A 25,244-nucleotide genomic window follows, 5' to 3' on the forward strand; every position below is an offset into this window, starting at 1 on the left:
TGTGAAAACTGCCCGAAAATAGGAGAAATGGAGCGGGAACAACTTGTGCTATATAGCACAAACCGTAGAAGACTATAAGGCACCTGTTATGCAGAAAACGGCACTGACAAAAAATCTGCACAAAATGACGAAATAGCCTGTGCAGTACTGCCCGTAGTGGAAACGGAGGCCGAAATGAGCCCAAATCAAAATTCTGAGCAGACCAAGCTCTTCGAGCTTGCCCAAAATATATGTCGACCTGCGAACGCTCGCCAAAGCTCACTGAAATCGGAGAAAGTGAGCTGGCGTGTGCTGGAGCAGCTGGTGACTAAGCCCGGGAGGACGTGACCTGCTCTGATACCAATTGTTGGAATTAGGGTTGCAGAGAAACACACAGCTTGGAGAAGACGAAGGAAGCTCAAGGCACACAATAGAGAGTGTGTTACTTAGTGTGCAATGGAAAGATAGATAGCCCTAGAGTGATGGGCGTATATACAATGCACGGGGGAAAAAACCTCCTAAAGAGGGAAAAAATGCCCCGGCGGTCCTAGTGTGTTCACACACATCACTACCACATGTATATGGTAACAAAACACTTGATTTATAGAAGTGATTCTTGGATTGTGTGGTTGCGGTCCTAGCGCTGGAGGTGGTAAGGGTGTTGTTTGAACAACATTTTGGACCCTAAGGACCATGTGTTGTGCTGTTTGTTCAAGAGGTGGGTCCGGCATCAATGCAGGCACTCGAGGTGTGTCTGTCCATGCTAAGGTTGGTCTATTGGCCATCGCACACCTAAATACTATGCAATCCTTAGCTTGACCATACCTCCCATAGGCATTGCAGTTCCCATTGAATTTCACTTTAAAAGTAGGGCATTAACTGGTACTATGCGTTCCATACATATTGAGAACCATTGTCGCTCCCTTCCTGGATACATATGATTGTTTTGCGGAGCACGATTGTCTCTAAGACTCTCTTGAATAGCCTTGGTGAGATATGCTAAAGTCATCTCGGATATCTTTGGCTCCTTAGCAATAGGCTTTAGGGTCATTGGTTGATGCCTTGATGCTTGCGAGCTAATAGATTTAGGCTCAATAGACACTCTTTCTCCTTGAATCATTAGATTATCCTCCAATTGGATCGCATTGGTGGTGACTGCTTCCCAAGTAGTGATACCTCTAATGACTAGGCCATTGTAGATATCCTCATGTCGTAATCCCCTAATGAATCTATCAAGCAATTGATTATTATTGAAGTGCTCATTTGGATTACAACGAAAATTCAAATGATTTAAGCGACTAATAAAGTCTCTCACCGACTCTCCTTCCTATCATTGGGCTTTCTGGAGCTGAGAGGCTACACCCCAAAGTACTCCCTCTCGTATGTATTCTTTCAAGAACAATCTCCTAAGAGTAGGGTAAATCGTTTTTTCTTCCACCCATAGGGTTCTATACCAATCCCCTGCCTTCCCACTTAAGGTTAAGCTTAAAGCATTACTCTTATGCAGGTCATTGTGTTCTCCTAGAGAATCGCATATTTGTTCAAACACTTCGATATGCTTTCTCACATCCCCATCTCCACTAAATTTTTGTGTGAGCTTGGCTATTTGTACTGCCTTACTTCTAGGCTCTCTATCAGGCGTGTTACGCATATTCTCAGCAATAGATCGACCAATAACTTGAGAAAATGTTTCCAAGTCACCTAAGTGAGCATGTACCATGGATGAAAGCGCTCTAGAGACTACATGGAGTAGGTATTGGCATTGGTCTTGGCACATAGGAAGCCCTCGGGTTCCATGTTTGGTACGGTGTTGTGCCATGTGGCAGCCCAAAGTTCATATGTGTGGCCCTAGGCATAGCAGACATTGGATGTGACATGCTAATGCTAGCCGGTATCGTCCCATGGAAATAAGAGCTTGGGTGTTGTGGTTGTGGAGCATAGGTAGTTGAAACAACGGGAGGGGTAGGGACTACATGAGTATGAGGACCCATGGGTGTATACGATTGGTACACACTTGTAGGTACTATTGTTGGCATTGAGCTACCATGTAGTGGTGCTTTACTAACAAATGAGGTCCATGCGTTTTTCTCGGCATGCACATCATTGGGGTAGGCATGGTAACCATGGTGTCATCAAGGGAAAGATGAGTTAGACTTGGAAAGGTAAAGCTATCACTTGTGGGCTCAGATTGCACTGAGACCCCTGGTGAAACAACATATGGAGGATCCATCGGCCTTACCGAGGAAGTATCCATTTGTGATAAGGTCGGTTGTTTAGCCTTCCCTGTATCCAAGAATCTCATGAGACCCGTTGAAGGCATGTGGATCCCCTTGTTCTGTCTCTCTAACTCAATCACCCTATAGATGACCTCACAAACTCTTTGTTGTTGATCCTCCACACTAGTAGCACCCATTGTGGATTGTAGGACATCTAACCAACCCACGTGATAGGTGTGACCTGTGTATAGGTCGGTCAGAGTTTTCGTTTGTAGTTCGTACTTCCAGTTCTCATTTAAGAATGCTCCATTTAGAATTGAGGTGCTAGGGGTGTCCTTTGAGCTAGATGCAATGTTGCTTTCTAGGGGTTGACCCTTAGCAGTTGCTAAGTCAGGAGCACTCAATTGCTCTCCTAGCAAAGATATTGACATAGGAGCTTTCGATTTTAACTCTCTTCGTTGCTCCGCCTTGCGTAATCTCTCAATTTCCTTTTCCCTCGCTGCAAGGATATACCGCTCAACCTCTTGCACTTCGGCAAGGCTTCTACCATGAGGTAATATAACCTCGGAGGGGAACAGCTCTGAAGAGTCAGGAGATGCAGTGAATGAAGTATTCACCTGCACATTCTCTAAGGGCATAGGGTATACGTTGGTGATGAATAGAGAATTTACTTCCCCACCCCCTCATTTACATCATTAGCTCCATGTTCGGAGCGAGTGGCTCTACTAAAGGTTTCCTTCAAGCGGCTAAGCACGGTCGGCTCGGACCGCGGGCCCATGGCATGCATGTCTTGGCTTGAGCTATCGGGATTAGGCATTGGGAAACCCTCCATGACGTTGCAGTCAGAGGAAGAGTCACTACCCGCTATGTTCGGGTCTTGGTTTATACTACCTTGGGTCCCCGCCGAGGGTCCAGAACCTAAGGTAGGTGGATAATGAGAACTCGCGTAAGTCAAAATTCTCTCTAGTTGCTTCGTCTCTAGCACATGACCAGAGTACAGATGCATGTGCCTTTGACATCCTACAAGCGTCGGCAAATAACCTCAAAGGTTAACCGCTTACTTTTTTAGGCGTCCGTTTTCACTCGTTTTTTTTTTTTAATGTTTTTTAATAATCGGTTTTTTGATAAAAGTGTGTGATAGCTCAAAACGAGCATATCACTCAGAGGGTCACGGTGTGCTTTACAGCACAACGTTCGGTCACGTAAAGCTCCGTTTGTCCTCAAAAAAATCAAATTTTAACGACATATGAAGCTATAATATGTAATTTTAAAGGGCGACTGAGGCCTGAGCCTAAGCGTGAGCTTGGGCTTGGGTCTGGGAGATATTCTCGATCGCGGTTCTACCTTTAAATTTTTTTTAAAAATTTATTTCAACTTTTTTGGAATAAGATCGCCGCGGCCTGCGCACGAGCACACACGCACTCTACCAACCTACTTACAACTAATACACCTACTATTACACACTAACACACTTCATTAGATCTAACAGATCTACTTCCTACTTACTATACTTTACATTACACAGAGTTAAAAACCTTAATACTAACACCTTATCACAGAGAAAACAAAACACGATACCTTTCAAAACTTCAACAAAGAAATACACAGTAGCAAAAACAAAATCCTTCTTCTTAACACACACACCTTCCTTCCCTACCTTTCCTACAATTGAAATTGCACCACAAAAGAAACACAGAGTGCAATTCAAGCTTAGTGTATGACATTCCCCGACAGAGGCGCCAAAAATGTGTGCGTATGTCGCAAGTGTCAATGCAAGGAACTTGCCAATACACTGTGTGCGAGCCACAGATGGCTCCAAGCATGCAACTAGCCTAAACTAGTAAGCTTAAAGAAGATGATGGTGTGTCACTCACCGCTGTACGCTTGCTGTCATGGAGGATTCCTCGCCGCAAAGAAGAGGGAGAGGCCGCTACGCTACGCTCAACCGCCTTGCCGCCGTCGTGCTGCCGCAATGCTCGAAAGCACACACTCTCAGTCTCTCTCTCTCACACATACACACATACACACACACACAAGGAGATGAAGAAGAAGAAGATGGAGATGGAGCAAGAGCACTCTTCAATTGCACAAATGAGAGAATGAGTGAATTTTAGGTTTAGTTGACTTTTATATGAGCTCGCCCCATTCACACTTGGGCGCCCATGCTTAGCCAACTAATCCCTGGAATGTTCCAATTAGAGTGTGCCTCTCATCGGCGATCACTCTTACCCTTTTCCTATTGGACCAACAAGCCCGGTACCTGACTCTACCAAATAAATAATATGACATCCGTCTTAGGTGATAGGAATGTGCGTAAGGGTTAACACTATGGGAATGGAACATTCCCAGATTCTATAAAAATTGGGGAGGGCTGTGAAAACTTGCCCATATAAAGAGACTTGTATGTTTTCTTTTATTCTTATTCCAAACATAAAAAGGGAAAAATATCTAAAAGAAAACATATCACAAAAATGTCTATATAATTCTTATGATTCTTTTGCGAGGTCCCTGGATCAAAATTGGGACATCACAATCATAACATACTAGAGATGATACCAATTAAAAAACAACGTAACATGCTTTGATGAAAGGTAACAAGCGCTCTCTCTCTCTCTCTCTCTCTCTCTCTCTCTCTCTCTCTCTCTCTCTCTCTCTCTCTCTCTCTCTCTCTCTCTCTCTCTCTCTCTCTCTCTCTCTTTTCTTCTTCAGAGATCCATACTCTTGTTGAATCTTCAAATGACAAAGCCATAAATTAGTAGACACATTCTTATACAAATGACAAGAATACACACAAGATGTTGGGGCATCGAAGCTATGGAGGGTGACGACGGTGAGGAGCCATGGCGAGATGAATGTGCAAAACAAAGAAAAAGAATACCAACGAGAGAGAGGGCAAAAACATAGGCTTTGGCCAAGACAAGAATAAAATGCTATATGATATAATTTGAACACCTTACATTTATAAAATTGATAGGCTGACTTTAGCTACTCCTTTCCCATGCAGTCTCCACATAGCTCATATTAGTTTATTGATAGGGAGTGTGTCCCATGGATTAGACGATGGGTGACAAGGGCTTGAAACCCAAAAATTCTCCCCTCAAGCCCAAACTAGACTCACCGCTCTCATGACACTTAGATTCTTAGGTTTACTCTTCACCATGAGTTTTTGGTATATTCATAAACCGTGAATTTTAGGTTTTCTCACAGCCAAGGATTTTAGGTATAGCCATAACTTGGTGCTACCACAAAGAACCTCCCCTCAAACACATAGAGTGTAGGCCAATGTAGCTACCATCACATTGAGGTTTTGGTTTATTGTTGAACCTTGGGTTTAGGTTTACCCAATAACCTCATTAGAAGTGGTTTACAAACTATTGACAATAGGTTAAGAACAAACCATGGAAGAGTTCAAAAGACCACATGAAAGAATGAGTAATATCCATCCCCCTTGGACAACAACATCGAGATGTGTATAGTTCCCTTGGACAACAATCAAAGTGGGAACAAGAACTCGAACCAAAACTGACAACTTGAGAGGTCTTACCACTTTTTCATGTGGTAGTGTCTATAACCCATACAAATTAGACATGATAGTAATTGACAAATGATAGGCTAAAACATACCTTGACAAAACATATGATAGTGTTGACCCCAAACAAAACCATAATACATGTATGACACGGAACATGGATTTTTTTTTTTGAACTCTACATGTGTTAATTGACCAAATCACTGTAGCAAACCTTTGATTTCAGTGCTCTTCATCCATAAGATCACCTTTTTCTAAATCAACATGTACCACTAGATCAATCTTCATCCATTTATTTTCAATTGTGTGAAGCTTGTATCAGTGGCTAAGTGCTTCTTCATGCAATCAATGCTCCCAGTATAAAAGGATGGTCTTTTATGTCAATGATATTACCCTTTAATTAATGAAGTTAAGGTCTGCAACTTTTTGAGATACTATAAAAAATTTGCCAAGCTCACCAGAAGAAAAACATCTTTGCTTCGTCCTCGGAGACTAGAAGCACTATTGGAGCGTTTTGAGAGGTTTTGTCCAAGCTCTGCAGCACAAGCCCTGAGGCCCCGTTTTGAAATGCTAAGGTTGCTTAGTTACTATCCACCACCGGATGGAATTTTAAAATGCTCAAAAATTTTCAAGATAGGTGAGTTTGCACCACAACATTGGATAGGACTTTCTCCGCCTACACAACATTTAAAAACACCCTTGCTCCCACCGTCTTGCTTAGCACCACAAAAAAGTGACAACGTTCAAAGATGCTACCGATAGAGATGCTAAGGCCTTCCTGGCTGCTTGGTACATCATTTTGGCTCTACAAATCCCACCATACAAAAAAAAAGACATTTTGATATGCCGCTTGCAGGACTGCCTAGGGATTTGCGTTCAATATGATCTTCCTAGCGACGCCAACGCCCTCTTGGGCTCTAATACCATTGTTGGGGCAGCGAGGCTATAGAGGGTGATGACAGTGAGAAGCGATGGCGAGAGGAGTGTGCAGAACAGAGAAAAACAAAACCAATGATAGAGAGAAAAAACGCAGGCTTCGACCAAGACAAGAATAACATGCTATATGATATTATTTGAACACCTTACATTTATAGGACTGATAGACTCATGTTAGCCACTTGTTTCCCATGAAATCTCCACATAGGGATTGTCTCATATCAGGTTATTAATAGGAAATGTGTCCCACGTGTTACTAGTGACAAGGACTTGAAACCCAACACAATAGAGCGAGATTGAGTCAAAGTATTGTTTGCAGTTCTCCTTTTCTCAAATTTTTCGGGTTGATGAATATTTTGTAAATGTTTGTCTACAAAGCGCCACCAACTCCATTGAAGAAACTCGCAAAAGAAATAATCTTTGCTACACGACTAGATATAGGAAAAGGCTGGTCAGGAGTCAAAAGCAACGAGTTTTTCTTTCTTGGCAAAACTAAAGCTTGTGCTCTCAAAGGAAGAATTTGATCCAAGTCAATAGGAACTTTGTTACTTCACTTCAGAAGGTTTCATATTTAGCAATCATACTGGTGAGTGTGTATACCAAAATCACGAGAAGTTCTTGATGGGCTTCCTATTTGAAATAAACTCTTTGATTGCACAATATGCCCAATGTGGTATGGCAAGGAAGCATTGTGATATTTTTATCGAATGTGACGGGAAGGCCTCTCTCTAGAGGAAATCACCTATGCTTGCACCTTGAAGGCTCGTGACCTTACACAAGACACTCTCATTGGTGAGAGGATTCATGATGAGATTGCTAGTTCAAGGGCTCTCGGAGAAAGATGCCATGCTTGACAGTGCTTTGGCTGATATGTATGCTAAATGTGGTGCTTCACAAAGGCATGAAAAGTTCTTAACGGGTATGCTTTGCGGATTGTCATTACTGAGAATGCAACAAGGAAGCATTGTGTTGCCTTCATCGAGTGCGAAGAGAAGACCTCTCTCCAGATGCCATCACCTATATTTGACCCTTGAAGGCTTGTCACCTTACAAACATTTGTGATGGGCTTCCTTTGTAGGATGTTGTCTCTCGAATCTCATTGGCTGCAAGATATGCCCGAAATGGCTATGGCAAGGAAGCATTGTGTTTTTTCATCTCGATGTGAAGGGTGTCACAATGAGCAATGGAATGTGGAGAGAGAGAGAGAGAGAGAGAGAGAGAGAGAGAGAGAGAGAGAGAGAGAGAGAGAGAGAGAGAGAGAGAGAGAGAGAGAGAGAGAGAGAGAGAGAGAGAGACAATGTTGATGGACACACAAGAGACAGATGGAAAAGGCTGGCAAGCCCCAATAACTCCAGATGGCAAAAAACTATTGTGTACAAGACAAGATGGCAAGATAATTGGGAGAGTGCATCACCCCCTCTCCTTTATATAGGAGAATAGGAAGTAGGTAAGGCATACCAGAAGTCCCAACAACCATGCACCAAAAAAAAACCATAAATGAGGAAAAAATGGAAAAGGACCAGAATACCAACCGGGCAAAGAGCTGAGAGCATAACCACGATTGTGCTTGAAGATCCCTGTCCAGCAGGTGTACGGGTGGCCAACCCACAACCAAGGGTCAGTGCACCTGATGTGTGTGAAGCCTGTATACAGGGTGCGAAGCATCTGGAGATGAAGAATCTAACACCCACCCTCAATGAAAGATGTGGAGTTGCTGAGGAAGAAGATGCAACACGCTTGGCAAATCTGGAAAGTGAAAAGAAGAAGCACCAGCCAAACAAAAAAATGACGAACCATCCAACACCAATGTGATGATGACCAAAGCTAGGTGAGGCTAATCAAGTCGCACAAGGAAGCTGATGGAGAGGCTAACAACAAAATTAGTTGCTGAAGAGGATATATATGAGGGAAAGATGGAAGATGAGCAGGGAGCTCATTGGTGGAGGTCAGCAGAAGAGGGAGACGGAAGAGAGAGACGAAAGAGAGAGAACCCCCCTTGAAATAGAGCACTCTGACACAAAAGGATAGAAGGCCAAGGTAGTAAACCCGGAAAACTCCAAGCCGAAAAGTGATCTCGATCATAAGAGGGAAGAAGAAGGTGGATGAAACTAGAGGGTTAAGCCTTCGGCCTGTGAAGGGCTAGAGATGGCGGTTGCAGACGTCTATCGAGAAGCCGTTCCATCCTGAGGAATTGAATCCTTCTTGCGGTCCCGCCGTCGTTTATAAGATTTTGCTGAAAAATGACCTTTCTTTCCACAATAGGTACAAGTAATGTCAGAGAGAGAAGGTGTACAACCAACTCTAGAATGTCCAAGATCACTACCATCCCTACTGGATGTAAAAACCAATGCAATAGAACCCGTAGAGGCATCTGAGGTGGCTCTGTTTTGAATGCGCAAAGCTAGCTGCTACACAATGGGTAAGAGCTCCTCCCAAGTGATAGGAGTAGGGCGCATGGAGGTACTAAGTGACTAGAACAAGAAATCATAAGTGTCTGAAAGCTTGAGCAGCAATCTAGTTGCCATGCCCTTGGAAGAGATCTGGTGTCCACAAGTTGCTAGCTCATCACAGAGCAGAAGCATGCGGGATATGAAGTCCTAGATAGTAAAAAATGACGAGACTTGTAAGTCCATCAAAGTCTTCTCTAGAGCGAGGATCCTTCCGAGTGTCTTTGCCTCGTACATGTTGCAAAGGAAACCCCATACCTCATGTGCAGTGGTGTGAGAGTGTAAAGACGTCAACACGCTATCCGCACAATTGATGAGTAAGAAAGAGTAAACTTTGTGATCGTTTAAATTCCACTAATTGACCATAGCCTGTGTAGCCATAGTACCTGATCCGCCAGAAGCAGTAGCATGCGAAGAAGTAGATGAGGAGCCAGCACATGTAAATACAGAAGAAGTGGTAGCTGATGATGTCAATGTAGGAGCACTAGATGCAGGAGCAAGGACGGGCCCAATACATGGCATTGGCAGGATCGGTAAGCCAGTCCCAAAGGTCAAACTACATAAGCATCACCATGATCTTCATCTTCAAGACGACAAAGTTGGAGCCGTCAAGCTTTTCACCAAAAGGAAAGATGGGCATGGCTGGGAGTGTTGTTGGGATTCGGGCCAACTGGCCGGACATCCCACTTACTACTAACCCATCTACTAACTTAACCATATATACACTTATTCTTTATAAAACAAAGGAATAAGGAGCTACAAAAGGATAACGTTGTTGTGCGTTCCACCCAACAATAGGTCTCTCTCTCTCTCAGCTCTTACACTCGCACCTGTACTCGCACACGCTTCCTTGTGGCACCTTCAACTGGTATCAGAGCAAGGTTTGTGCTTGCCATTTGCGCGCACTTTCAAAAGTGCAAACAGGTTATTGATTTTATCATCGGCAAATTCAGCGTTTCCAGCAAGTGTCCTGCAGTTTTACCCCCCTTTTGAAGTTGTTCGTGCAATCAAAAGCTTCATCCAAGCTACGCTTCATGAGTCATATTCTTCAACTCCACTTTTGCTACAAGTACAGGTACAGGTACAGGACACAGGTGCAGGTTGTTTAGAGACTATTTTGGGATTGTATATAGCCGTTTTATGGCTATTATGTGCTATTGAGACAGTGTTTATGGGATGATTAGGAGCACTTTCCGGCATCGACATTGTCTCGGGTTTTTTCAGGCATCCATCTCCTCACAGGTTCTTGCATACATACAGAACATCCAGGTTTCTTACAGGTTGCAGTGTTTTGCATCAGCACAGATTTTAGTGGGAGTACTTGATGCACATATGCATTGTTTTGGCACTTTTGATAGTTCTTGAGCTCTTTTGAGAGCGGTTTTACTCCCCACGGGAATTTGTTTACTGCTTGCACATTTTGTTTGGCACCTAATTGAGCGCGTATACTGCACCTTGCAATATTGTTGACAGTGGAGTATGTTGAGTTGCAAAAACTGCCATATGTACCTTTTGTGGAGCCAATCTGGCTTGTTTCTGGCAGTCCCGACCATTTTTGAGACTCGGTTCGGAGGCCCTTTCTGAGGCTGGGGTGGTTTCTTGTCTGCATAACCTTTTGTGAGGGTCGATAGCATGAGGTTTTCTTGAGCTGGGAGATTCTCAAAATGTTGAGATCCTTTCGGTGATACAAGTTGCTGGAGTACCCCTTTTCGTGGCCTCGCCATAGGACATGTATAGAGAGGGCTAGGTGCATTTGACGCCGTGTGGCAGTCTAGGTCAGCTTTTGACTTTTTATGCACACTTAGTGGTTGATGCACCTATCTCACGCTCTGAGAGCATTACTTTTGATGTGTTACTGATCTCTTGTGACAGTTTTGGATTGAGGTTCTGTCAGCTCTGCCAAGTTTTTCCCAGAATTACCAGTGTTTATCGCCATATTATCTTTAGCTTGCAGCCATGTCATCTAGCACTGAAAAGGATATTTACAATATTCGGAAATTTGATGGAATGAATTTTGTTATCTGGAAAGAGCAGATTCAAGGCATTCTCATACAAAAAGGCCGGCTGGATCCTATCATGGAGATCCCAGAGGATGAGTATACAGATGTCAAGTGGGAGTTTGTTGGGATTCAGGCGAACTGGCCGGACATCCCACTTACTACTAACCCATCTAGTAACTTAACCACATATACACTTATTATTAATAATACAAGGGAATAAGGAGCTGCAATAGGACAACGTTGTTGTGCGCTCCACCCAACAGTAGCTCTCTCTCTCTCTCTCTCTCTCTCTCTCTCTCTCTCTCTCTCTCTCTCTCTCTCTCTCTCTCTCTCTCTCTCTCTCTCTCTCTCTCTCTCAGCTCTTGCACTCACACTTGCACTTGCACACGCTTCCCACGGCACCTTTAAGTGTTTCCATAGATACAAACAAGAAAATTAGCAGAGAAGTCTCATGTGTAAATCAGAAGCAAAGGTGAGGATAGGATAAAAAAACCATGCGGATAGAACGCCAAAAGACCGCGAAGTAGAGGGTGAAAGATGGGAGAGGCAAGGGAAACCCGAAGGGATGCTGATGAAGCAAAGTTGAGGTGCTGTCCAAACCTGTAATTGCAGCAAAAGGGAGCTCAAAACACCGCGAGAATGCAAGGGTTTGAGAAAAAACACCAGGTGATGAACACAGGATGCCAAGGTTGGTAGGTGAGGATGTAAATGCAAACAAACAGGCTGAAAATCAACAATAGAGAGGTCAGGAAATCACCGACAATAGTCACAACTGTTCAGCTTCCAAGTGGGAAGTCCAAGGGGCAAGGAGCGGGGCTCCGGTTGTCCAAGATCTGCGGAAAAAGAAGACTGACGTAGCGATAAAAACGTTGGTCCAAGCTATTGTTGTCCTATTAAAAAATGCTAGATCCAAAGGGCTACTGTCCTACCCAAAAACGCTAGTGCATAGGCTGAGAAAACGCGGATCCTGTTGGTTGAAAAACGTTGGAGCAGAGAAGAAAACGTAGAGCCAAAAGAGGTGCCCTCCTACAAAAACACTAGGCCTTTTGCTGGATGCTCTCCTGAAAAACGCTAGTGTAGTAAAAACTCAGATCCAAAGGGCTGGCTGTCCTGCAACAAAAATCCTAGTCAAATGGCTGCCTGGTTGCCAAAAATGCTGATGCAAAGAATGGAAGAAGGTGATGATCAGGTAGAGGGAGGGAGGGTGAGAGCAGAGGCTTGCACAAGAAGATGGTTGTCCACAAAACGCTAGGGCTGAAGCAAAAAATGCTCGTCCCAAAAAAGACGTTGATTGAGAAGAAGGACTTCTTCACGGTGGAAATCTCCGCAGTGTCCTCCCAGGGGATGGCAATGGCTGATCCAGGACTAGAGCTCTGATACCATGTCACAATGAGTAGTGAAAGGTGGAGAGATAGAGACAATGGTGATGGACACACAAGAGACAGATGGAAAGGCTGGCAAGCGCCAATAACTCCAGATGGCAAAAAACTACTGTGTACAAGACAAGATGGCAAGATGAATGGGAGAGTGCATCCCCCCCTCCTATATATAGGAGAATGGGGAGTAGGTAGGGCAGATCAGAATCCCCAACAACCATGCACAAAAAAACCATAAATGAGGACAAAATGGAAAAGGACCGGGAAAAGTGTTGAGCAAGACCCTAAATGTGCTTGAATTAGATCATTGTCCAGCAGGTGTACAAGTGGCCAACCCACAACCAAGGGCTAGTACACGTGATGGTTGTGAAGCGTACAGGCAGGGTGCGAAGCATGTGGAGATGAAGAATCTAACAAAGGGAAGGATTTTCTCCAAATGCAAGCACATATGCTTGCACCCTTAAAGTATGTAGCCGTATGCAAGACCTTCACATGGGTGAGAGACTTCACAGTGAGATTGCTAGACAAGGGGTTGTTAGAGAAACATTTTGTGCTTGGCAATGCATTTCATCGATAAGTATGCCAAATGTGACGCCTTATAAAAGCACAAAAAGTTCTTTATGTTTTCTATGTACTCATGCCATATCTTGGAGCGCATTGATTGCAAGATATGTCCAACTTGGCTGTAACAAAGCTCTTATAGGACGATATATTTAAGAACGACTCGAACACTACTTTTGCGATGCAAATCTAGGAAGCATGTCAGCAAGCTCAAGACACAACTAGGCTGGAAGCCAATACAAATTTAAATGTGCTCTTCAACAATTATTGATTAAGTTTGAGTCAGGGAATTAATATTGTCTAAAAGTCTAGGAAAAATTTAGGCATAGGGCGCATCCACTTGGGCATATATCAACCCTAGCATGCTCATATGGGCAAATGTTGCCTCCATTTTCTAGCTCTACCCTAAGTATTGATTTTGGTGGAGTTGGAGAACCCCATCTTTCACCCCCACTTTTTGAGGGGACTCCAACTCATTTAGCTTAAAACAAACTAGTACATAACCTGCTGCCCCTGGTAGCAAAATAATATTATATCTCTTGTATCCTCTTTGAGATCTCCCTCTCCCTCTCTTTTGCTATTTCTGAGCTTGCTCTCCAAGCCTTAATGTTATGCATTAGAATGTGCACTTGCATAGCTCGGCCTTGGAATGCACCATGATGTATGTAGTATATGATTCATCCATTGGATGGAGAAGAAAATTGAAGCATAGTAACTCTATTCAAGCGACACTTGGCCTATATGTAGACCAAAGATTCACCAAGCTAGCTGTTTCTTTTGAATTGTACCTGTTACGAGACTGGCATCCTCTTGCTGTAGTGGTTAGTTGCAATTGGGATAGCTGGCGTAATGGTTAATTATGTGCTGTCTATTTTATTTTTCTAATTGATTTGATGATGATTTTATAAGAGTGTGTAAGAGAATTGTAAGAGATAGGGACTTGACAGAGAGTACACAACAAAATTAAGCATAGCATTAAGAGTGTAGAGAAGAGAATCTGCAAGAGAAAGGCCTAAATCTAGCCCCAAACTCCACGGCACCTCTCTTGTGGAGTTGGTATTTAATATATTATTTGTGAGTTTAAGGTGCCAAAATTTGAGGCCCCTCTTTTACAACCACTTCACTTTTGTAAATGAGTGAAGCTCATTAGTTCTTGCATGTCCCATAAGGGGAAGTTCCCACTACAATTATTTACAAATCCCTAGCGGCTTATTGAAATGAAAACCTAAAACTTGTGTGAATATAAAACGGTCAAGAGTTATTGCCTACGCCTCTTTATCAACTCCCTGCTGCAATTGGAATAGCTGGCATAATGGTTAATTATGTGTTATCTATTTTGTTTTTCTAATTGAGTTGATGATGATTTTGTAGAGTGGAATGCATGATGGCTAATTATGTGATGTCTATTTTATTTTTCTAATTGAGTTGATGATGATTTTGTAGAGTGGAATGCGGGGAGTTGACGAAGAGGCGCATGCAATAACTCTCGACCGTTTTATATTCGCACAGTATTTTAGATTTTCATTTCAATAAGCCACTAGCGCTCTGTAAATAATTGTAGTGGGAACTTTCCCTTATGGGACATGCAAGAACTAATGAGCTTCACTCATTTACAAAAGTGAAGTGGTTGTAAAAGAGGGGCCTTAAATTTTGGCACCTTAAACTCACAAATAACATATTAAATACCAACTCCACAAGAGAGGTGTCGTGGAGTGGGGCTTGATTTAGGCCTTTCTCTTGCAGATTCTCTTCTCTACACTCTTATGCTATGCTTAATTTTGCTGTGTACTCTCTAATCAAGTCTCTATCTCTTATACACTCTTACAATCTTATCTATGTCAATCCCATTCTCTGGGTGTGTGTGTGTGTGTGTGTGTGTGTGTGTGATAGTGTAGGTGTGTGTGTGCTTGGAAATTGGGAGAAAGAGGTTGACAGGTTGATGGTGATGTCTATGAGCATGTGTTGAATTGTTTTAAACAACCGGTCTCCCCCTATTCTTCCAACAGTACCCGCATATTAATCTTATCATGAAATTTTTTCCCCATCTCAACTTCTGTATTGTGTCACATGCCTTCAAGATGCAAATGAAGGTGATCACATGTGGGGAGAGGTCATGGCTTTGTTTACACTAAAAACATCCAAAGGTGCCTACCTTTAAACATAACTTATGATAACTACACTCCAAGAGGTGCTTCGGACATGGAAAGAAAGATCCTTGTGCTGGAAAGTTGAGGCACCTCTCTCTTCCCCCCCCCCCCCCCCCCCCCCCTTCTCTCATTGTCTTGAGATGAGCTCTTGTACACCTTGAGCCTCTTCCACCTATACCCCCACTCTCCTGTGAATTGATGTACAAATGTACAAGATAATAGTCTCTAACTTTCATCTCTCGTACCTTGTTCACCATGTTTAATCTGTTACTTTTCCCACTTGCCCCTTGATGTATGACATAGCATTTTAAACAGATGTCAAATTCTATTATGATGCATGTAACTTTTGGTGTCATAGGTAATTTTAGACTTTTGAAGACGTTTAATATAACATTTCATTTCTCTCTCACACCGGCTTAGTGAAAGCAATTCCTTACATTTTTTTCCTATGTTTTACATGCACCATCTATTTCATGTTTGGATAGTGGACATGAATTGTTGTTTATGTGTTTATATGGAATACATTTGGGCTCATCTAGTGATTTGTGTAAGAATGTGGATGTGATTTAGTATATTCTTACCAGTGGACTTGAGAGAGAGAGAGAGAGAGAGAGAGAGAGAGAGAGAAGATTACCAATCCTTTTTCCTTTACTTAACATCAGAGACTGAAAAGAGGAGGGGGACCACTTTCTAGCTTGAAATCATAGAGTTTGCGGAGCACGACCTGGTCTTGGTAGCAAGACAAACTTGCGCATTGCTGATTTTTTCTTGCTCATGCCCTCCAAGTAGTTGTCATGTGACGTGAAATCATCACACGTGGGTCTCCATGAGAATGTCGAGCGTCCATCAACGACAATGATGGTGCTCTTCTTGCACTCCAAGGCTTGGCTTTGCACTTTTAATTAGCATGGTTTTGCCTTGCACTAATTCCTTAAACAACCATCTTTGGCCTATGCAGCCCATTGATAAAGCGAGAGACTGGGGAGAGGAAAACCGTTCAAATAGATCCAGAGGGGTGTCACAGTGACATTTTCAACCTTCATAATATTCCTTGCATTTGAAGATATGTGATTCTCTTTAGCCACCTCTGATCTTAAATGTTGAAGACGGACATGGTCTCGAGCTTATCGTCGATTAGAAGTTGTGGAAGAGAATACAACTTGTACAGAATGCCGTTTTAGAAATTAAGACTACTAATTTGGTATGAAAGACGAAGATGAAAGTGTAGCTGTTGGAGACGCTCATACCTCAGCACGGCTATGGCCCACGTGGGGGAGAGAGACATGCCTTTCTCAATTGATATGGTTACAAATTCGCGTTGTGGGTACTTTGTTGTCGAGCTTGATGCACCTTAGATATTGAGCCTGATCATGGGTAGGCGTTGTACACACACAGAAGCAGTCAAGGGATGTTTGCTCCTACCTGCACCTTCTCTACATCCACAACAGTTCATTGCGTAACTCGAGTAGAGGACGACGATGATTGGGCTTTTTTTTTTAATTTGGCTCTTTGAATTTTGTGAGCTCAGTATGACTCCATCAGCCATGTGGCACTTCCTCGAGCCCCATTATAAGAGTTTGGATTTAGAAGGCATTCTTTGGAGCGGACGATGATAGACAAACTTCAAAGCAGGGCTCGGGAAACATTTTTTGTGGACCCGACTTTGGAACCTTTTCAAACGCATATGAACAGGCTAACTCTAAATTTGAGAGGGATAATCACACTAAAAATCTCATACTATAACTAAAAATTGCATAATTTGAAGCGGCTTGAGAACCTTCTGGCCCAAACTTGACCCGGCCATTTTTCATTTTGAACAAGCTTTGGATAAAGCGAACCTATCTTTTCTCGAGCCCTGCTTCAAAGCCTCTAGTGAGTGAAGAGTGTCATCCGCATGAATGTGTTGGCAAACTCTTCCAAGTAAGAGTGGCTCGCCAATGTCGAGGCGCCTCAGCACTAAAGGGCACAGGAAATTTTTGAAGCTCAAGCGGTGGGATCCACGACAGCGAAGTCAAGACACAGCGATCGAGACGAGCGCAACCGTAGGATGTCGAGGTAAACTAGGACACGAAAAGGTAAACTTGGACAAGCAAAGGGGACTGTCCGAGTTTATTTATCATTATTTGGTTTGCCCATATGTCAGCTTTCCCATCGCGGGTGTAGCGGTTAAAGCATTGGGCTCTCATAGCGATCGCACGAGTTCGAGTCTCCGAGCCTGCGATAGACGCCCATTTTTTTCCGCCATTCATCCGCCTTGAGATTCCCCCTTTGGACCCCCACCGCGGATCCCATCTCTTATCTCCCGTGCCCTTTAGTGCTGAGGGTCAGGGCGGTACACGGGGTCAGGGCGGTACGTTTAATGGTAGTTGAGCGGCTTGAAAGGTTATCACCTCGTCTCTTCTGCGATAATGGAAGACAGTGCAGGGCTAATGGAAGACAGTGGAGCCCTGCAAGAGAATGTAAACGGTCCGCGTCTAGGAGACAGGCTGGTGGATAATCTCGCCGCCACCCCTCGCCTCCTCCTGCACAAAGTGCATCTCCAAGTGCCGAGTCCGAATGCGTGCTGGAAGGGAAGCTGGACATGCCACCTTGCACAGGGATCTCGAACTCCCAATCCTCACCATCGGCCAGCAGCAAGCTCACATGTGTGCCTTTCACCACATGCCTGCCCATGAAATCCGATGAGAGCCGTAGCTGAATTAATCCTAACACTGCAACATTCTCCTGCATGATGAGCAAGTTGCCCACGATATCCATACCCAGCGGCCATGCTCTGAGCTTCGTGGACGATAGAAGGTACTCGTACTTGAGTGCAGCATTTTGGATGCGCATCATGTTGAGGAGCCCTATCAGCATCCTTGTAGTCCGCATATCCATCAGCGTTGCCATCTCTAAACATTAATTGGTAGGGTCCGCAGGTTGAATCACCGCCAGACTGTCTGTCTGGCTTCGAGCCATATCCCACATCAAGCCTTGCATCGAGATTTCATACTGGAGCTCAGAAATCTGTATTGCCGTGATGCTCATCTCCCTACCCAGTGCATCCACGTTCTTACCCTTAGCCTTCTCGATCCACTCCAAAACCTCTGAGACTTCTGTCGGCAAACCCTCTGCCATGGCCTCGATCTCATTCACAAAAATGGACCAGTCCGCGTCCGAGGGCATGTCCGACATGACTGGTGCCTCCACAATCTGACCTACCTGTTCCAAAGCATCCAGAGGGTCCTTCACAACAGCCACAACCTCCATCATAGCCTCCAACGGCTCTAGAATATCCACCACGCTTTGTCGAGTTTCCTACACCTTAGATATTGAGCTCGATCATGGGTGTGAGAGAGAGAGAGAGAGAAGCAACAGAGAAACGTTTGCTCTACATGCACCTTCCTGCACCTTCTTGATCTACATGTATACGTCGCGTCGCATAACTCATGCAACTACAGACGATGACAATCGAGCTTTTTTTCATATATATTTGGTTTGTTGATCGGGGTGCCGTCTCCATCGATCACGTGGCACTTTTCTCGAGTCCTTCTCTCCACTAGTACGGTCGGCCGTCCTTTCTCTCTTTCTCTCTCTCCCTCTTTATTGCGTGCACAAGGGTTTCTTCAGTTTTGGAGTTTAGCCTTCATGTTGCAAATTTTTACACGTGTAAAGGACTCTCCTTCCACCATATTTATGTTAGTTTAAATTGTTGATCGGGGTGTCGTCTCCATCGATCACATGGCACTTTCCTCGAGCCCTTCTCTCCACTAGTACGGTCAGTCGTCTTCGGCGGCCTCTCTCTAGTACGGTGCCCTTCCATCAATCACGTGGCACTTTCCTCGAGCTCTTCTCTCTCGGGGGATTCACCATGGAAAACTTATCCCACCACGTAAGTGCAGGGGAGGGTTTTTTTTACAAATTACGTAAGCGTATAAATTAAGGGTAGGCTCTCAATAATTTATCACCCAAGATTAAAAGTCGGGGAGGGGGTATCATATTATTGTGGGGGGGGGGGGGGAGACGGGGCGGAGGGGGGAACGTGACCCACGTTGATTACTTAAAATGATTGGTCACTGGTGTGCACTAGAACTAAGATGATTTTTTGGAAAGTTTTTTATTAAATCACACAACAAATTTTGCATCAAGCCGGTCATAGATAAGGGCTGATTTGGAGCAGGTCAAGGGTTGATTTACACCAGCTTTGGATGGGCCAGAATTGGACGAGTAACCAAAGTGCAGGCTGATCAGAGACATGGTTTGAAATTCAAACTATGACACATTGAGGGTACATCTAGTTATCAATAGAAATGGTTCCTTAGTACGTTTCCAATCACTATGCTACACACCCTTTGACTAGTTTTACTCAATTAGATCACCTGAAACCTAAATTTTATATGTAAGATAGGGGTGTGATTGTTTTCTTCATTGATTGTCATATAAGTGTAGAAAGGGGGGTCATATTCCCTAATATGAGTCGTATATAAGGGTTTTATCAAAGTTATCCGCTCGCAAGTGGCGTTCCATTTTGTATATAGAGTGAATTCCCCGGGCCTTCTCTCCACTATAGTACAGTCGGCCGTCTTCAGCGGCCTCTCTCTTTCTCTCTTTCCCTCTTTATCGCGTGCACATGGGCTTTCAGTTTTGGAGGGGCTTCTTTCAGCTTTGAAGTTTAGCTTTCATGTTGCAGATTTCTACTCGTGTAAAAGGCTCCCCTTCCGCCATATTTATGCTACTTTAGATTATAGGCTCTTCTCTCTATTATAAGAGTAAGATAAGATAAGAAGATCCAAGCTTCTTATCTTATCTTACTCTTATCAAGGATTGGAATGCCTGGAAATGGCCCGGAAGCAGTCTCTTGTGGAAACCCCATACTAAAATCATGTATCAGACAATGATACAAAAGAAGAATTGGTCTAGTCCCCTTAACAAGCTATGGAAAAATCAATGGCCGGAGGAAAGGTGGGAGCATGTAATGGAGAACATATGGATGCCAAAGGTTCCACAGTACATAAAGGTTTGCTTATGGAAGGTTATTTGGGGTGCACTATCGACAAGGGTAAAGATTCAGGAGAGAGGGATTGGGTCAGATCGATGCTTGGGGTGCAGGTTAGCTAGTGAAGATCTGACCCACCTATTCATGGACTGCCCAGCTATAAAAGGCCTCGCAGGGAAAGTTTGTTGCAAGTGGGTCCAGAGAACATGGAAAATTAGTTTTTTCAAGATTGACCTATGCCTTGGAGGTAAAAATTCAGGTAGCCCTGCACTCCTCATTAGCACTCAGATGGTCAGATACTTCTTCTTTCATAATGTATGGCAGACAAAGAATCGTCGTATTTTTGAAGGAGGATTTGAGGTGGCAAGCTTCGCAGAAATTATACAAGAAAGCAAAGTGCTAATATGGGCACTCGGACGCAAGCATCACTCGGAGGATTGGTCTAGGACCACTTGTGCCTTGTTGTCAGCAAATGGAATGCTTAGGATGGGGGCAAATCCTGACCATCGATAAATAAAAGATCTCAGAATGACAAGAGTATGGACCTTGGGTATCAAGGATGTGGAGGTGGGGTGTTAGGGGTGGTTACCCTAATAACCGTTGTAATTATGATCTTTGGATGTTGTCATGACTTAACATGAGCATGACAAAACCTTGTAATTTTTTGGACTGCTCAATATAATCCACTTACAATTGTGAGTTTTGCTATTAAAAAAAAAAAAAAAAAGATAAGATAGGAAGATGCAGCTCACGAAGCACTGTAGTGGCCACAACGGCCCTCTTCTTCTTCCTGTTCCTCTTCTTCTTGTCTGACGGTGCTTTCCAAAGCGCGTTTAGAAGGACCCTCAGACAATCTTGCGGAGCGATGGCTCTCGCAACCCATCCCAATTTCTGGGTCGGTGAACAGCGCTTACGAAGACGAAGACGATGGTGGCAGAGTGAGGATGAAAATTTCCACCCGGGAACGCCAAAACGCAAAGCACTTGTCAGGACTCAATGGAGACCCTCTTACTTTCCTGACCGCATTGCGTGCCTGCATAAGAACGAGAAATCTCGAGAGAGGCATCAGAATGCATGCAGATCTTTTGAAGAGGGGACTGCTGGAAGAGAGCTCTCGAGAAGCAGACATTCTTGTCAGTATGTATGCAAAAACTGGTTCAATTTCGAAGGCAAGGAATTTACTCGTAGATCTTCTTGTTCGGGATGTGTTTTCCTGGACCGATCTAATCGCAGGATATGCAGACCAAGGACATGGTGAACTGGCTTTAGATTGTTTTGAGTGGATGCAACTTGAGGGCATCTCTCCAGATGCGGTGACATTTTCTTGCATCTTAGAAGTTTGTGGAAGCTTGGGAGCCATTGAAAGGGGGACCCAAATACATGAAGAGGTTGCTAAGCAGGGATTATTGCGCAACAATTTGGTGCTTGGCACCGCTTTGCTGGACATGTATGCGAAATGTGGTGCTCTTAAGAAAGCCCAAGAGGTACTTAACGAGCTACCAGTGCGAGACGTGTATTGCTGGACCGCCTTAATTACGGGATTTGCCCAACATGGCCAGAGTGAGGAAGCACTTAGTTGTTTCAAAAGGATGCGAGGGGAAGGTCTTTTCCCGGATGCATTGACCTTTTGTTCTATCTTGAAAGCTTGTGGCAGTATTGAAGCTTTAGAAGAGGGGGAACAAATTCATAGTGAGATTGTAAAGGAGGGGATTCTGGAGAATGACATTGTACTTGGCACTGCCTTGGTTGATATGTATAGTAAATGTGGATTCCTTGCTAGAGCACAAGGATTGCTTCAGGAGCTTCCTGCCCGGGATACGTTCTCTTGGACTGCATTGATTGCAGGGGGCGCGGAGCAGGGGTTTGGCCAGGAGGCATTAAATAATTTTGAACAAATGCAGCAAGAGGGCATCTGTCCTGATGTAGTAACTTGGGCATCTGTTTTGAAGGCTTGTGGAAGCATAGGAGCAGCTAGTAAGGGAGAACAAATTCATGATGAGATTGCTAGACAAGGATTACTGCAAAACAGTGTTTTGCTTGGGAATTCCTTGGTGGATATGTACGCAAAATGTGGTGCTCTTGAAAAAGCGCAAGGGGTGCTTAAAGAGCTCCCTATTCAAGAGGTTGTCTCTTGGAATGCACTAATCACAGGCTATGCAGAAAAGGGTCAATCTCAAGATGCTTTCACTTGTTTTGAACAAATGCAAAATAAGGGTCTTTCTCCGGATGCAGTCACATACTTATGTGTGCTCAATGCATGCAGTCACTCTGGTCTTGTAGATGAGGGCCAAGTCTGTTTTGCAAGTATCAGCAATACGATCGGCACCAAGCCGAATTTGAAGCACTACACTTGCATGATCGATCTCTTTGGGCGTGCAGGGCACCTTGAGAATGCTTCAAAACTTATTGAGGCCATGCCATCTCTGGATTTCAATGTTCTTTGGATTACCTTGTTGGGCGCTTGTCAAAAGTGGGGAAATGTGAATTTTGGGAGGTGGGCATTCGAGCATGCAGTACAGATAGATAATAGCGACATAGCTGTTTATGTTCTGATGCGCAATATCTATATGTCTGCTGGCATGCAAGAAGACGCAGAGAAGATCGAAGCCATGCGAGTCGAAAATTGCAGGTTGAAACGGAGAGCCACGGCTACTTCTTTTGAGCATGCTTACTCAATTTGGCAGGAGACTTAAAAGAGTATAGGAAGAGTGTTCTTATAAGTATTGTGACAACGTGTGCACCACAAGGCATCTTTGTGCAAAAGGTCAATACATCCTCATCAGAAAAGGAGTTCACTCACACTTATTGCCAAAACTGCATCTCAAGCAAAAAATGCAAGAAATGACCTGCTTTATTGTCCTTGCCATTTTTACATGAACCTCTGTACAAGGACAAACAGGGATTGCTCTTATGAAGTCAGTAATGGCAGATGAAAACCAACATTGCCCTTCTACTGAGCTTTTTAAGAAGCTTGAGCTCATCGAATGAATATGCCCAATACCAATGCCAACAATGATAATTGACCGATATTAGGCGCATAGTGCAAAACAGATATACCTTAAAATCTAGGAGGGAATCTTCACACTAGTCGTAGCCTATTTTTTTAAACATGGGCAAGTAGGAAATACCTTGCAGTAGTTTCCTCACAAGGAAAGACAATAATCACACACACACACACACACACACACACACACACACACACACACACACACTCTTACAAGGCCACAGCCACGCACTCACTACATAAGTGAATGTTTTGTTATGTATCCTTTGATGTCCTACTGCATAATGCTTCCCATGCACTTTTGGTCTCTTTCTTTGTTAGCTATCAATCTCCGTTTGAATCTCTCACTGCTGCACTGTCCATGTGGCCTGGGTTTGAAGCGACATTTTTTAAAATCGTTGTTGCTTTTTGCGAGGCTCTTTTTTAAGCTCACTCAGCAAATCCACCTCCATTGATTTGTTGTAGTCTCCCCCAAAAAAAAAGCAGAAAAATAGCAACCTGATCTTGGCTCAAGACTGAAGTTGAACCAATGCGAATTTGTAGGGATTTACCACTTCCGATGCCTCCATACGCAAGGCGGACTGAGGTATCTCTTCTTCCTCTCTGTATATATGGTGAAACGCATCTCTCTCTCTCTCTCTCTCTCTCTCTCTCTCTCTCTCTCTCTGCCAAGTCAAACAATGTTCAAAATGATGACAATCTTTGACAAAGCATGTGGTTGTATAGCACAGTGCCATGTGGTTTATTTGTAAAGCCATGGCCCTTTTTGCATCAACTTGAACTTTGCTTGAGCGGTTCAACTCGCACTCGGTAAGCACATCAAGTGATCAACCACAAAATCAGCCACATCAACTTGGACTCATCACGATTGTGGACTTAAGAGTTGAAGAAGACATGAAGAGCCATTTTCCTTCATTTCCCATTGTCCATAGAGTGACAGTTTGATATATTTGTTGGATGTCAACATCTTCCTCTTTCACACATGTCCGGCTAGATGTGTGTGCAAAAGCAGATCAGTTGGTTACCATGTCCGTTGGTTACCATGTCCGTCAGCGCACAATGCCATTTGTCTTGACCCCCTCACCCATCATCAACCAACAAGTAACATGGACGAAATTTTGCACATGAAAAGCAGTGAGAGGGTTTGATTTGCGCACTTCACACTCACGCATCAACGCCCTTGCCCTCAGGCTACAGCTGTAACTAGTTTTATTTAGCAAAAAAGTTTATATACAATTGGTCGTCTGTCTTATGTGACATAACAAGCAACGACAAATGCGCTTTTTGAGGTTGTCTGGTGTCCACGTGTGACACGGGTCTTCATTCATGAACTTTATCTTCATGTTGAGGTCTTTTGTGGTGCTCCAAATTTCGCATATGTCTCTTCTTTATCACCTTATTGGTACACACAAGACTACTTTGTCTAGTATAGACCTTCAACGCTTTTGCATAGGGCTTAGAAAGACCAGCATAGGAGATGTAATCTCTTACGTTTAACAAAACTAAATGGAGCTATATTTGACCATAGAGAAAAGCAAAATCAATCAAAAAAGTCCAAGAAAGAAGCAACATTCAAGTTCAGTGTTAGCGGGTCGTCACGATGAACGTCTGTAGTATAGTGATTTGGCACTAACATAATGTCAATACTCAAGGAAATGACTCAGATGGGACACGGAGACTCTTTGAGATCGTCAATCTCAAGAAGTGAACCTTAACAAGTAAACACACCAACTCAACAAGCAAACCCGCATTAGAGCAAGCTTTCTCCATTTTACCCACATTGCCTTGGTTGCAATGGCAATTCCTACCCCACTATCTAATATCGCAACCGTCTTCACTCCTTTGTACTTAAGTGGTAAGGTGGTGTTTCCTTCACATCGCTTTCGCAGTAATCAACCACCTTATTCATTGGTACCGGTTTTGCTTGTGGTTTCTTAGGCAAGGTGTCATCCATGTTTTCATATGTAAGTTGGTCATGTGAAGAGATTTTCAACCCCATCTTTTTTAGTTATTTGCCCATTTGGCCCGATAGATGCGGTCTAATATTTAGTAGCTCTGAGAGATGAAGTGTTCA

General features: G+C 43.6%; 1 protein-coding gene and 1 pseudogene across 1 annotated transcript; one reads left to right on the plus strand and one right to left on the minus strand.

Moving 5' to 3' along the window:
• Positions 1–17,533: 17,533 nt before the first annotated feature.
• Positions 17,534–18,621, minus strand: LOC147430784 (uncharacterized; annotated as a pseudogene).
• A 2,262-nt stretch (positions 18,622–20,883) lies between these two features.
• On the plus strand, positions 20,884–23,513 carry LOC147430785 (pentatricopeptide repeat-containing protein At2g13600-like). Its single transcript, XM_086493340.1, has one exon. The coding sequence runs from the start codon at positions 21,111–21,113 to the stop codon at positions 22,857–22,859; it is 1,749 nt and encodes a 582-aa protein (XP_086349466.1). The 5' UTR covers positions 20,884–21,110; the 3' UTR covers positions 22,860–23,513.
• Positions 23,514–25,244: the final 1,731 nt, after the last annotated feature.

This window comes from Adiantum capillus-veneris, chromosome 21, assembly GCF_014529385.1.
Source record: "Adiantum capillus-veneris isolate H3 chromosome 21, ASM1452938v2, whole genome shotgun sequence".
Lineage (NCBI taxonomy): Eukaryota > Viridiplantae > Streptophyta > Polypodiopsida > Polypodiales > Pteridaceae > Adiantum > Adiantum capillus-veneris.